General features: G+C 35.9%; 1 protein-coding gene across 4 annotated transcripts in view; it reads right to left on the reverse strand.

Annotated features, from left to right (window-relative positions):
* The window catches only part of CYP20A1 (cytochrome P450 family 20 subfamily A member 1), a 74496-nt gene that overhangs the window by 9983 nt on the left and 49077 nt on the right, over positions 1-15436 (reverse strand). For 3 of the 4 annotated variants that reach the window (XM_081813875.1, XM_081813878.1, XM_081813877.1), the window contains 5 exons: positions 14008-14123; positions 12949-13003; positions 10130-10250; positions 6208-6319; positions 4941-5005 (listed from right to left, as the gene is read on the reverse strand). In XM_081813875.1, coding sequence (XP_081670001.1) covers positions 4941-5005; positions 6208-6319; positions 10130-10250; positions 12949-13003; positions 14008-14123 — 469 coding nt within the window. The remainder of the gene's footprint in view (positions 1-4940; positions 5006-6207; positions 6320-10129; positions 10251-12948; positions 13004-14007; positions 14124-15436) is intronic. The other variant, XM_081813876.1, reaches the window with a different exon arrangement.

Genomic DNA, 15436 nt, shown 5'->3' on the forward strand with positions numbered 1-15436 from the left:
AACAAACTGAGGGTTGCTGGAGTGGTGGGGGGTGGGAGGGATGGGGTGGCTGGCTGATAGTCATGGGGGAGGGTGTGTGCTATGGTGAGCGCTGTGAATTGTGTAAGACTGATGAATCACAGACCTGTACCTCTGAAACAAATAATACATTATATGTTAAAAAAAAAAAAAAAGAAGATAGTAGGAAAGGAAAAATGAAGGGGGGGAAATCGGAAGGCGAGATGAACCATGAGAGACTATAGACTCTGAGAAACAAACTGAAGGTTCTAGAGGGGAGGAGGTGGGGGGGATGGGTTAACCTGGTGATGGGTATTAAAGAGGGCACGTATTGAATGGAGCACTGGGTGTTATACGCAAACAATGAATCATGGAACACTACATCAAAAACTAATGATGTAATGTATGGTGATTAACATAACATAATAAAATAAAATTTTTTTAAAAAAGGGAACTCTTGTATACTACTGGTCTGAATGTAAATTGGTACAGCCACAAGGGAAAATAGTATGGAGATTCCTCAAGAAATTAAAAACGAAATTACCGTATGATCCAACAATGCCACTTCTGCATATATATTCAAAGGAAACAGTGTCATTATCTTGAAGAGATACCTGTACTCTCATGTTTACTGCAGTATTATTGGGCCCTAAAAAAAAAGGAAATCCTGATATTTGCACAACATGGATGAACCTGAGCGGAAATCATAAGCCCGCCACTTAACCAACGAAGCCACCCAGGCAGCCTGGTATACCTTTCTATTTATATTTGTCACCCTCAATTTCTTTCATCAGTGTCTTATAGTTTTCAGACTATAGGTCCTTTACTCAGTTAAATTTATTCCTAGGTTTTGGAGGTTTTTTGTGTAATTTTAAATGGGACGGTTTTCTTAATTTCTCTTTCTCCTAGTTTGTTATCAGTATACAGAAATGCTACAGATTTCTGTATAATAATTTTGTATCCTGAAACTTTACTGAATTCATTTATTAGTTCTAATAGTTCTTTGATGGAGTGTTTAGGGTTTTCCATATATATCACGTCATGTGCAAATAGTGACAATTTTACTTCTTCCTTACCAATTTGGATGCCTTTTATTTCTTTTTCTTATCTGATTGCTGTGGCTAGGACTTCCAGTACTATGTTGAATAAAAGTGATGAGACTGAACATCTCTGTCTTGTTCTTGATCTTAGAGGGAAAGTTTCAGCTTTTCACCACTGAGGATGATGTTGGCTGTGGGTTTGTCATATATGGCCTTTATTATGTTGAGTTATGTTGTTTGGCTATTCGAGGTCTTTTATCATATCATACAAATCTTAGGATTATCTGTTCTAGTTCTGTGTAAAATACCATTGGTATTTTGATAGGGATTGTACTTCGTTAATGTGGAAGCAGTCAAATCCCTTCCTGAGAAAGACTGCAAGATGGGCATTTGCCTGCACCCTTGGGATTAACCTTGGCGGCTAGCCACAGTAAATACCTGCATGCTTATTAACAAGTACTTCTTTGTTTGCTATTGTCCTATGGTACTTATGAATACAAGACCCCCTGGCTATCAGAGTTAGGTAATTTGGGGCATGTCCCTCAGATAGCAGCTATAAAATTGAGGCACTAGGTGTGTACACAAGGGAGAGGCCTATGGCTTGGTTTTATTGTTGGAGTGAATTGGGTGCAGGTCATGCCCATTGGCTCCTGCAGGCTTCAGGGAGGATCATGGCCATTACATGGAGATGTGTGCTTATTAGAAGCTGGACCCTCAGGCAGCAGCTCCTAAAATATGCAGTCAACCTCCTTCCAGGAAAAGAGTGTTTGCGTGCTACCTCTTTGCTGAGCCCTGGGAGAAAAGCCAGAGGAAATGTTTGTGTTCCCATCATACACTATTAAAAACTACTTCTTTGTTTTCTATAAGCCTGTGGGACTCATGAACACATGCCTTGGTGGCTTTCAGAACTAAGTGTTTTGCAAATCCGTATCTTCAGTGGGAGTCTTCAATCTGGGGCAGTAACTGTGCAGTCCAAACTCTTCAATTCTCAGGGAGAAGCTGGCAGTTGGGGGTTCCCTCCTGATTATATGGCACTGTGCTGGGAGCGGGTTTATTGTAAGAGTGAGTATTTTCTTATTTTCCCAATGTGTAGAAGTCACTCAGCTAGTTTCTGGATTTCTCTCAGAGGGAACTGCTCCATGCAGAGCAACACTGAGTGTGCCCAGGAGAGGAGGGAAATTCAGGAGGCTGCTATGTCACCATCTTGGTCCCAGTCCATTCTGAGGTTTTTGATATTTGCCCTCCTCCTTTTCAGTGGAGAATTTTGTATTAGTCTGGTTTTTAAAGTTGATAATATTTCATAATTTAGAGTAATATTTACATTATTGTGTATTTAAATCATAGAACTTGACCCAGGTTTTCTTGCTCTGAAACACAACCAATATGGTAATAGTTATAATGTATTTCTATCATTTCTTTTTTTTTTAGATTTATTTATTTGAGAGAGAGAGAGAAAGAGAGGGAGTGTGAGCAGGGGGAGGGGCAAAGGGAGAGGGAGAGGGAGAGAATTTCAAGCAGACAACCCACTGAGTGCGGAGCCTGAAACAGGGCTCAAACTCACAACCCTGAGATCATAACTTGAACCAACTTCAAGAGTTGGACATTTAACCGACTGAGCCACCCAGGAGCCCCTCTATCATTTCTTTATAAATAAATCATATCAAGACATTTTTTCTATAGGGCGAATACCTATAGTTAATAGTTAATGTCAGTTATTCACTCAAAAAGAAAACTTCTAAAAACCGTTAACGAAATACCACCACATATCTATTAGAACTAAAATAAAAAGCTGATAGTAGTCAGTGCTAATGAGGCTGCAGAGAAGATGAATCTCTCAAACACTGCTGGTGAGAATCTCTGAAAAACAGCCTGGCAATTTCTTGCAAAACTAAACACGCACTAACCATATAACCCAGCAATTGCATCCTTGGGCATTTATTACAAAGAAATGAAATCCTGGGGCACCTGGGTGGCTCAGTTGTTAAGCGTCTGCCTTCGGCTCAGGTCATGATACCACGGTCCTGGGATCAAGCCCTACATCAGGCTCCCTGCTCACCAAGAAGCCTGCTTCTCCCTCTCCCACTCCCCCTGCTAGTGTTCCTGCTTTCACTGTGTCTCTCTCTGTCAAATAAATAAATAAAATCTTAAAAAAAAAAAAAAAGAAAGAAAAGGAAATCCTATGTTCACACAAAAACCCTTACATGAATGTTCATAGCAGCTTCATTACCAAAACAACCCAAATGTTCTCCAGTGGGTGAAAGGTTGAAAAACCCTGATATATCCATATTAATAGAATACTATGCAGCTATAAAATGGTATGAATCATACTATATTGACCTCAAGAGCATTTAGTTTAGTGAAAAAAGTTAATCTTGTCATCCTTGTCTGTGTGACAGTTATATTTAAACAGTAATTAATCAATTGTCTCTACAGGGTCTAACTATCTCAGTTTACGTACATTTTTGTTAGTGTGAATTGTCTCTCAAGGGGGAGGTGCCCATTTCAGAAAGTTTTCATTATGACAAAACATTATGACTAACATTTCCTAAATCTGATTATATTTGATTCCTGAAAATTATTTCCACATTTTAGCATATATATATATATATTTTAAGATTTTATTTATTTATCTGAGAGAGACAGAATGAGAGACAGAGAGCATGAGAGGGAGGAGGGTCAGAGGGAGAAGCAGACTCCCTGCCAAGCAGGGAGCCCGATGCGGGACTCGATCCTGGGACTCCAGGATCATGACCTGAGCCGAAGGCAGTCGCTTAACCAACTGAGCCACCCAGGTGCCCAGCATATATATTTTTTTAATATTTTCAATTTGTAACCTAGATTCTCTGTTTTGAGGGAAGGAACAGTGTCAAAAGTTCCAGCAAATTTCTTATATTTTTCACATTACATTTCAAATTTATCAAAAATTTGGCATTTTCCACATGCTAATTTTTTTAACAATTTTAAAATTGGAAATATTAGTTTTTTTAAATTATAAGCATAAATTTTTCTACCAATGTATATCTTCTATTTTGTTATAAGTCATCTGAAATATAAAATTTACTTTTTACTTATAGCAAATTTTGAAGGATTGCTATTTCATTTATTAATAGATTTCTTTTAATATCATTATAATATTAAAAACTGAAATGATAAGAACACTTAATAAACCCCTCATTATACTCCAGAAATAGGTACAAATACTTCAACCATGCCACCAACCGTGTCCCACTGCACTTCACACAGCTGTATCTTTTTTAAAGATTTTATTTTTAAGTAAATTCAACACCCAATGTGCGGCTCAAACCTACAACCCCAAGATCAAGAGCTGCATGTTCCAGTGACTGAGCCAGCCAGGCACCCCTACACACCTGTCTTAACCCCAATCAACTCAATATATAACCTTCTACCAGGGCAATAAATCTGAACCTATTTCTTTAAGGTAAATTTTACTTGATGCCTATCTTCTAGGCAAACAGTAGCAGCTTTGTTCTTCACCTTTTCCTTCCCCTGCCATTCTCACATATAACACATATAGAGACAACATATACTTTCTGAATTTGACTAAAGAGATTAATAATCAAGACCAACGGCAGGAAAACAAAGAAATTCCAAAAGAAAACCCAATTACCAACAAAAGAATTCCAAAATTCTATTGAAATTAAAGAACAGTTGTAGAGATTAAATAGATCTTAGGATAGAAGTGATAATAGAAGAGACAAAGAGTAGCAGATAGCAGATTCATGAAAGAAAGAGTAGTGAACAGAAGATACCAAAGAGAAGGCAGTGGCTTGCTTATATCATTGTCACATATTAAATTTTCTCCTCAAAACTTAGAAAAGGAATGCAAAACACACAAACACATACAAATCAATAATCACAAAGATAAAGATAGATATTTCATACTTGTGTGGTGATGGCCAAGTACTGGAATCCTGAAGTACCACACCAAGAGCATAAAGAACAAGGGTCTGCAAAAAAATTACTCTAGTTAGTCAACGCCTAACAGAGACAAAATGACTGCCAAAAAGCCAACTCATCCTAAATGCTCTTTTAATATAGATGAGAATAAAATAAAAACAGGAAATAATAATACACAGGTCATTATTTTGATGATTTTACAGCGGAGAAGGCCTCCCTAAGCATGTCAAAATCTGGCAGTCATAAAGGAATAACAGACTTAACTATGAAAATTTAAAACCTGCATCCAGTAAAAACAAAACACACCAAAATCACCAGTAAAAGATAAATAATAGGAAAAATATGTTTTCCATATAACTGACCGTTAGTATGTACAATATACAAAAAGACGTATAAGCTCACTAGAAAGAAGTGAGTTACAAGCACATAATTCACAAAAGAAGAAATACAAACTGATAAATATGTACGAAAAGCTGCTCAATCTCTCCAATGATCAGGGAAAAGCAAATTAAAATAATGAGACAGTATTTCATATAAGAAATATATATAAAAATCATAAATCCAGAAGTAGTGAGAATATGGAGAGAAATAGCATTCTCATACACTGTCGCTGAAAATATAAATTGCCTCTTAGAGGGCAATTTAAATTTAACATAAATAGCACTTTGACCCCAAAACTCTATTTCTAAGGCTCTACTCAATACCTATACAAGTATATAATTTGTAATAACAAAAAAATTAATGTAATCTAAATTTCCATCAATGGAGACTGCTTAAATAAACTGTAACACACTCATGCGATGGAATACTATCTATCCATTAAAAATAATGAGTTGAAAAAAAAAATGAGTTGGATCTGTATCAAGTACTAGTTGTACTAATAAGTAATAACCACACCTAATGAAAAAAGCAAATTAATGAATGATATATGAACAGCAACTTTTCACATATAAATTCAGTTTTTAAAATACACATGTGTATATACACATACAGAGTAATATATATACATAGAAAAAGACCTATAAAAATACACAGTAAAGTATTAACAGTAGTACATGCGAGGAAGGGAGCCTTTCTTTTATATTGCTTATACCCTAAAACAGCATATATTATTCTCATTTAAAATAACTATGTCTTTGATTTAATAATAGGTATCATTTATTAGACATTTTAGACAATACAATTCAAAACCACACGCTAAAAGAGTCGAAAAGAATAATTGAATGAGTTAAGTATACCGAATGTTTCCTACCTCTCTAGGAATAATAAATTTGTCAATCTTTCCTTCAACATCTTGAAGGCGGGCAGAAACTGGGGTCAGTTTGGCAGTCCGAACAGTTTCACAAAGTACTTGCCGACAATATCTGTTTTAAAAAGTTTTTTTACAGTTCTTAACTCTGGGAAAGGCAGTTTGAAATGTACATATATTTTTAACAACTTTAATAACCTTTCTAATTGGAAATAGTCACATCATAATTCTAATTTGCTTGAAAATAAGTTATATATTAGAGGTATATAAAGTCCAGGTAGGTATAAATTTAAACAAATAAAAACAACTTTAAAAGTACCAGAAGAAAACTCAAAACAGTATTTGTATAATTTTTAAGTAGAAAAGTCCTTTATTGTTAATAAATTTTAAAAATTTTAATAAAGAACCTTTCCTACTCAAAAATTATAAAAATACCGACACAATGACAGAAACCATAAAGAAAAATACACGTAATCCAACTATGGAAAATTTTTTTGCATATTTAAAAAAATATTAGGCGTACATCACAATAAGAATAAAAGCTAAAATGTACTGAAATCTTACCAAAAGCCAGTTCTGTTAAATACTTTCTATGTAGTATCTCATTTAATCCTTATAAGAACCTCAGGGATGCTATTATTATTCTAATTTTATAGATTTTTAGAAATAAGGCAATTGTTTAAGATCACATAGCAGGGAAGTGGTATAAACAGGATTCAAACCCAGGTCTACCTTACTCCATAGCCCGTAATCATAAATACTAAACTATTGTATATATCATTAAAAAACAATCCCATTTCTAAGACTTTATTAATAGCAACAACTGGAAATATTTAAAAAATGCCAAGCATAGGACTGTTGATTGTTTATAATATTTTAAAAACAACAAAAACAAAAAAGGAAAATCCTTCCTTTCCTCTTTGAACCACTATTTATTGGGTACCTACTACATTAGATGCACCATGTTAGATACTGAACTACAACAGTGAATAAGACAGATACCCACAAAGGGATTCAAGGTCTACTTGGCAGGGAAAGCGAGAGAGGTAGGGCCAGCAAGGGTAACAATTTAAAAAGCACAGTAAGTGTTATGATAAAGGCAGGTCAGGATTTTGGAGAACATACGGCAGGAGCACATAACGAAAGAAAGGACTTAGCAGAGAAATAAGCACTTTAGGCTGAGACCTGCAGAAGAAACTGGAGCTAGGTAGAAGAGAAAGGAAGAATCTAGACAAAGGAGTAGTCTGCAAAAGCCACGAGATGAGAAAGAGTACTATAGCTTTGAAGAAACAAAAGAATTTCAGTATAGCTAAAACTAAGGTATGAAGAGGCACAAGTAACAAGAGATAAGGTGGGAAAGGAATATAAGGCCCAGCTCTTGAAATGCCTCCTAAGCCATGTTGATGAGTTTAAATTTTATCTTAAGGGCAACCAGAGATCACTGAAAGATTTTAAATTGGGGAGTCATCTGCCCAGATGTTGACTCCTCAGGTATAGAAAGATTACTAGTACAGTGATTCTCAACATTAGAATTAGAGCATATTGGAATCATCTATGAAGCTTTTGAAAACTTCTGATGCCCAAAGACTGTTGATTTGGAATTGGTCCTCGGTTATCTTTATGGTTAAAACACCCAAAGTGTTTACTGTGTGCAGTCACAGGCTCCAGTAGCAATTTGAAGACTGGATTAGAAGGCTGCAAGATCCAAGGCTGCTGAAATATCCCAGGCAAGCTGATGGTCTGAATAGTGGGGACAATAAAAAGAACTAAAATTAAACTTCCAGGGACGCCTGGGTGGCTCAGTCGTTAAGCATCTGCCTTCGGCTCAGGTCATGATCCCAGGGTCCTGGGATCGAGTCCTGCATCAGGCTCCCTGCACAGCGGGGAGCCTGCTTCTCCCTCTGCCTGCCTCTCCCCCTGCTTGTGCCCTCTCTCTCTCTCTTTCTCTGACAGATAAATAAAATCTTTAAAAACAACAACAACAACAACAACAAACTTCCAACTAAAAGTTATTTGGAAAGTCAAATCAATAGAACTTAATCACTGAGTGTAGTAGAGTTATACATATAAGAATACTGTCCACAAAATATTTAGAGAAAAGATGGAATTTACAGAAGAATTATATTTTTTTTATATTTTAGAACATTTGAAATTTTTTACTTTGAATATATATGTATATAGGCATAGAAAAAATCTGGAAAAATAGTAAAGATAGTTAACAACTGTCATCTCTTTAGGATATATTTACAAAAAACCTTCACCTTCTACTTCATACACTTCTGTATTATAAAAACTTCAAAGAACAGGTATTACTTCTAAAATGAAAAATAGTTATATTCAAGGTAATAAACAAAACTTCCAAGATTTTGAAGAATTTGTAACAGAAGTCTCCTTATCTTCTTTTCTATAATTAAAAGAGGCTCCAAAGTAGGGTTGGTTGCCTGCTGTCCAGGCTCAGATTTCCAACACCCTAAGCAGTCACAGTTGTTATTTTAAAAAATCCTTTTAGAGTGCCTGGGTGGCTCAGTCGGTTAAGCGTCTGGCTCATGTCATGATCCCGGGGTCCTGGGATCAAGTCCTGCATCAGGCTCCCTGCTCAGCAGGGAATCTGCTTCTCCCTCTCCCTCCACTGCTCTCTCTTTCTCTCTCTGTTCAAATAAATCAATAAAATCTTTAAAAAAATAAAGAGAAAAAAATCTTTTTAATTAAGGTTATTATCTACATATAAAAATTCATCTATTTTACTTGTATAATGTGATGAATTTTAGTAATTGTGTATAATTGTGTTACCACAACCACCATCAAGATACAGAACAGTTCCCTCACCCTAAAAACTTTTCTCATTCCCCCTGCTAGTTGATCCCCTCCCCATTCCTGGCCCCAGACAACCACTGATCCCCTTTCTACCACAACAGTTTTGCCTCTTCTAGAATTTCACCTTAAGGAAATTATATTGTATGCAGTCTTTGTGTTTGACTTCTTTCACTTAACATAATGACATTTAACCACATTGTTGTATATATTGATAAGATATTATCTTTTACCACTTGATAATATTCCATGGTACAGATATAACACAACTGGTTTATCTATTCACTCTGATGAACATCTGGGCTGTTTCCAGCTTTTTGCTATCATGAATAATATTGCTATGAACATTTGCATAAAGGTCTCTGTGTGGACATATTTTTTCACTTCTCTTGGGTAAATACCTTGGAGAATTTCTGGGTTGTATGGTAAGTGTATGTTTAGCTGCCACACTGTTTTCCAACAGATCTGTACAATTTTGCATTTCCATCAACAAGATATGAGTGCTTTACTTACTTGAACATCACTGATACTATTTTATATAGTCTAATGTAAAGGTTTCCCAAAACTACCTTATTATTTTACTTATTTATCTGACACAGAGAGAGAGTACAAGCAGGGGGAATGGCAGATGGAGAGGGAGAAGCAGGTTCCCCACTAAGCAAGGAGCCCGATGAGGGGCCCCATCCCAACCTGAGCCAAAGGCAGATGCTTAACCAACTACCTTATGATTTTATTTATTTATTTATTTATTTAAAGATTTTATTTATTTGACAGAGAGAGACACAGCGAGAGAGGGAACACAAGCAGGGGGAGTGGGAGAGGGAGAAGCAGGTTTCCCGCCAAGCAGGGAGCCCGATGCGGGGCTCGATCCCAGGACCCGGGGATCACGACCTGAGCCGAAGGCAGACGCTTAACGACTGAGCCACCCAGGCGCCCCCTACCTTATGATTTTAAGGAGCAAATTAAATTATCTAATAAAATCTGTATGTAAACATTTTAAGTCCTTTAAAAATATGTACCTTTCCTAGATATTATCATTAGCTTTAAATAAGATAGTTAAACCAACTCAAATTTACCTGTTAATGATATCCTCTTCTTTTTATTGTATTCTTACCTGAGCTGCTCGATTTTCTCTGGAGTAATAGGATCCTTCCCCAAAACTTGGTCTATCTCTTCATAAAGTTTTTTCTGAACCTCTTCAGAGGTGGTTAAAAAACAGATTGCCCAGGTGCACACTAAGTAAAAATTTACATTCATAACAATGAAAATAGCTAATTGATAGTTTGGGTGCAGAATAAGATAAAACATACTATTTTTTTCTTGTGTTTTCCTTCTCTTCTGATATGGAAGACACATAAATGCTACCAAAAAAATACCACGATTATTCACAGGATTTGTACCTCATTGAACATAACATGAATATTTATAGAATACTCCTAAAGAGATCTGCAATTGCTTTCTTAAAACTGGCAAGTAACTGAAGACAAAAATGCATTTTATTTTCGGTAAAATAGTAATGATAATAAATAAACTTCATTATCTGAAGGAGTGTTAAATGTTGGTAACTGTAATGGATTGTCTAGTTCACCCAACCGTGTGTAATAAAAATACTGATTTATTAGTTCCTTCAGGAGACCTAATGAAATGATTCATACAAATCAGAGTAGCAGGAGATTTTACCTATAAATCAATATTCTAAATTTTTACTTGTAATGGTAGATACACTGGTTTAGGAATTGGTATTGGTTATTGCTTAGGACAATAGTTCTCTAAAATCACCTGGGAATTGGTTGATGGCACAACCCCACATTCACAGACTCTGATTCAATAGGTTTAGGGTGGAGTCCAGGCATCTGTACTTCCAACAAATACCACAATTATTTTGATGAACACCAAGATTGGAAGATCACTGAACTTACAGGCTTACTTTTGCTTAAAATGGCTTATAGATTATACTCACTGAGGAAATGAAAAGGTAAGAAAATTACATGATGAACATAAAACAGAGAGAATAAGAGAAGTTTATATTTCATGTAGAAATCCACTGGGATTATAATTATTCAAAGAATGGAACTATCCAGATACCTTCCAGATACTAGTACCTCTTACCCTAGATTATGCTTGAGATGACTCTATCTATACTACTTTCTTCTGTGTCAACCACTTTTAAAAACGTATTTAGTAATTTCTACTTCTACTTATTAATGATCTCCTTCTTGAGCTAAGGGCTGACTTAAATTTGTCTCAGTTACTTTTTTTTAATGTTTGCCTAATTCACGTATCCAATTCTTATGCCTAGAAAGGACATAATTCATTTTCTGTACTAAATGGTATTATCAATAAAATTAATACCTACCTGGTACTCAACTTTTTTTTATAATTTATTCATATTCAGAGTTTATAAAAAGGCACACAAATAACTGCCTGTCCTTAAGTTTTTCCTACGTATACTTCTTTATTAGGGCTTTTGAATGAACTATAGAATTTCTGCTTCACAAGTGATATGAAAACTTGTGCAGTGTACAATATGTACATGTTTGTAATATTACAAAATACAGTAATATACAATATTGAAAGATTTACTACAAGGATATGCACACAGTAGGCACTCATAAACCCTGCTTCACCATATTATCACTTAAAATTAACATAACTATATGGTTTAATAATCTCAAACATTGGTTCTTTTGTAGAACTCTGAAGTATGACTGAGCATAGCTTAAAAAAAGTATTTTAAGTCATGAACGTTCTTTAATCATGATACTGAACCAAAGACACAACTGCAGATTTGAGAATACCTTGGAGGTCATCTAGACCTAAACTGTTATTTTAGAAAAGGAAAAAAATGCAGAGGCAACTATCTTGCTCAAGGCTAATAAGTAGCAGAGGATTAAAGTTTCCTGCCTATCTTGACTCTCAAAAAAATTCAGAGGTACCTTAAAAAATAACTAACCCATATGCAAAGAAACAGTGATAGTCTGAAATCCTCCCTAAAAGCTGCAATAATATTAAAATATTAAACCAACTTTGGAAATGGTCACTTTTTTGCTCTGTATCCAGAGCACAACTGCTTCAGATTTTCTGAAGGTCTTTAGCAAAGATATAGTTTAATAATGTAGTAAATTTTTAAAAAAACAAGGTAAGCACTCTTTAAAGAAGTTCAATACATTATTTTTGACACATACACACCCAGATCCCATTTAACCTATAATACCTGGACATCTCTAGATGTCAAAAATTTTATAAAGAAGAAAAACTTATGGGAAGTTTTACATTTTTAATCGCTGTTTTTAAACAGAAAGAGTTGTAAATGAAATCCTTCAAATGATCATAAATTTCTTCTATTTCAAACTGATGTTTTGATACTTCCTTTAGCATTTTATATTAGTATATTTTTATAAACATACACAAGTTTTTATAAATACCGTATGAATGAATGGTACTCTGCTAAACTAAAAAGCAGTAAGGAAACTTAGAAACATATCACACATTTTAGAATTTTAAATAAAAATCACCTTCGATTCCACCAAGAGAGGAGTTCTTTTAAATCGTGATTTCTGTGGCCTATATCCTCTGTTGGTAGACCTTAATAATAGCAAACTGGATTGGAGTCAAAGTGAAAAGCCGCAGCAGGAAATTGAAAAGCTCACTGCTCTGGTTGGAAAGGTGTCAATAACAGTTCATTTTAAAGGCACTAACTAGAATTCACAATCCATAAACCGTGTCAAGAAATTTATGGCAATGTTCAGAGGTGGCATAGAGCACCTGGGGTTAAGATAAAAAAAAACGGTAGCTGTGTGAATCAAGCCTTTCAAACAAGAATAAAAAAGAAAAGAGAAGGGAAATTATAAAGAGGTCTTGCAAACAATGTTTCCTTTATTTTAGCCATGTATATTTTATAATCTATCTCAAAAAGAAATCAATTATACTTACATTTTGCAGTTATTACACAACTGGCCAGAGAAAATATCATACTGTCTTCAAGGATCTAGGAGAGAAAACTAAGTTTAGAAAGTGTAAAATATAAGGTGGCCTGTATTAGACCCTATCAAAATAACCTATAGTATAGAATTAGGGTCAAGGAAAGGAAAAATGAATATTATTTCTTTATAATGTTTTCACTTAAAAAAATCGAATGTAAAAACCAACCTAAATACTGCATTGCCTTTTTGATGCAATAAACATTTATTGGTAGTTCTCACTGGCTCATGCTTTGTGTTTTTTTTTTTTTTTTTGAAGATTTTATTTATTTATTTGAGAGAGAGAGAGAGAATGAGAGACAGAGAGCATGAGAGGGAGGAGGGTCAGAGGGAGAAGCAGACTCCCCGCCGAGCAGGGAGCCCGATGCGGGACTCGATCCTGGGACTCCAGGATCATGACCTGAGCCGAAGGCAGTCGCCCAACCAACTGAGCCACCCAGGCCACCCCACTTTGTTTTTGCAAACAAACTGCCTCAGTGCTATCTTTCTGGCTTGGCCTGGTGCGGCAACAAAGCCTCAGGAACAGTGGAGAAGAGGCTGCCACTATCCTTGGAGCCTTATTCAATTCTGCACCTACACACATCCAGAAACCCATTCTGTCTATGAAGACTCACATGTGTAGAGTGGGCAGAAGGTTCCTATAATGAACCACAGGTGTGGTAATAATGGCTCCACTCTTGTCCTTTGCCTGACAACACCGCAAACACAGTGCTATGTTGGGGCTGACCGAGCGCTTTGGGAACAAGCCAAGCTGCCAACCTAGTCAGGTGAGTCCTCCTCTTTTATGATCAGAGAATTTTGATTCAACATTTGCTTACACAATATTAAATAATATACAGCTGCTTCAAAGAGCTATATAACAAGAGACTAAATACCTGTACTATTTACAGATGATGTACAATAAAACAGAAGCCATTGAATTTTGGGAGTGCATCTGGATTAAAGTGAATACAAAGCACACTATACATGTGTGATTATTGTTTACTTGATAAACATTTAACAATTACATCACCTGTTGGTCATTAAGGTTCCCATGTACTAAGGAGTCAATGAAAATATGTTGACCGAAGTTTCCTCCTTTTCGTTCTTTTATGATTTTCTTTAAAATAGATTCCAGTTGTCTAAGGGCTAAGAGAAGAAATACAAAAAAGATTTTAGAATATAAGCATTTGTAAAAATTGAACATTTTTTAATATTTCTGTACAATGTTGCTATGTGCAGAATAAAACTTTCCAAAAAAAGAGTTGTAACCAACAATTTTTCAAAGCTAATTTATGTTTAAATTCATCAATTTTATTTTCCTTCTTTTTTGCTAAATTTTACATACAAAAAGCTGCAAATACCATCTATGTACAATTTAAGGAATAATTACAAAGCAAAGACCCATAATATCACCACCCAGGTCAAGAACGGGAACTAACGCCAACACCTTGAAGGCCTCCACACACATAAACGTCTCCCCTGATACTACCTACTCCCCTACTAAAGTCTGTCCTCTTTTTTTTTTTTTTTAAGATTTTATTTATTTATTATGTGAGAGAGAGACAGAGAATGCGAGAGAGCACAAGGAGTGGAGAGGGAGAAGCAGGCTTCCCGCAGAGCAGGGAGGCCGATGTGGGGCTCGATCTCAGGACCCTGATCAAACACTATCCAGGTGTTAAGATTTTCATTTAGATCTTGGGATTCCATGCCCTCTTGGACCCCATACTTTCCCCCACTTTCCTGCCTGCTCATTCTCAGTCTCCTTTCGATGATTCCTTCTCATCTCTCCTATTTCTTAATGAGAGAATGCCTAAGGTCAGGAGTCAGTTTTTGGACCTCTTTTTTTTTTTGCTGATGCACTATTCTTTTTTTTATTATTATGTTATGTTAATCACCATACATTACATCCTTAGTTTTTGATGGGATGTTCCATGATTCATTGTTTGCGTATAACACCCAGTGCTCCATTCAATATGTGCCCTCTTTAATACCCATCACCAGGCTAACCCATCCCCCCACCCCGCTCCCATCTAGAACCCTCAGTTTGTTTCTCAGAGTCCATAGTCTCTCATGGTTCTTCTCCCCCTCTGCCTTCTCCCCCTTCATTTTTCCCTTCCGGCTAACTTCTTCTTTTTTTTTTTTTTAACAGATATTGCATTATTTGTTTCAGAGGTACAGGTCTGTGATTCATCAGTCTTACACAATTCACAGCGCTCACCATAGCACATACCCTCCCCAATGTCTATCACCCAGCCACCCCATCCCTCCCACACCCCACCACTCCAGCAACCCTCAGTTTGTTTCCTGAGATTAAGAATTCCTCATATCAGTGAGATCATATGATACATGTCTTTCTCTGATTGACTTATTTTGCTCAGCATAATACCCTTTAGTTCCATCCATGTCATTGCAAATGGCAAGATTTCATTCCTTTGGATGGCTGCATAATATTCCACTGT

This window comes from Leptonychotes weddellii, chromosome 3 (assembly GCF_054177405.1).
Source record: "Leptonychotes weddellii isolate Sample4059 chromosome 3, ASM5417740v2, whole genome shotgun sequence".
Taxonomy (NCBI): Eukaryota; Metazoa; Chordata; class Mammalia; order Carnivora; family Phocidae; genus Leptonychotes; species Leptonychotes weddellii.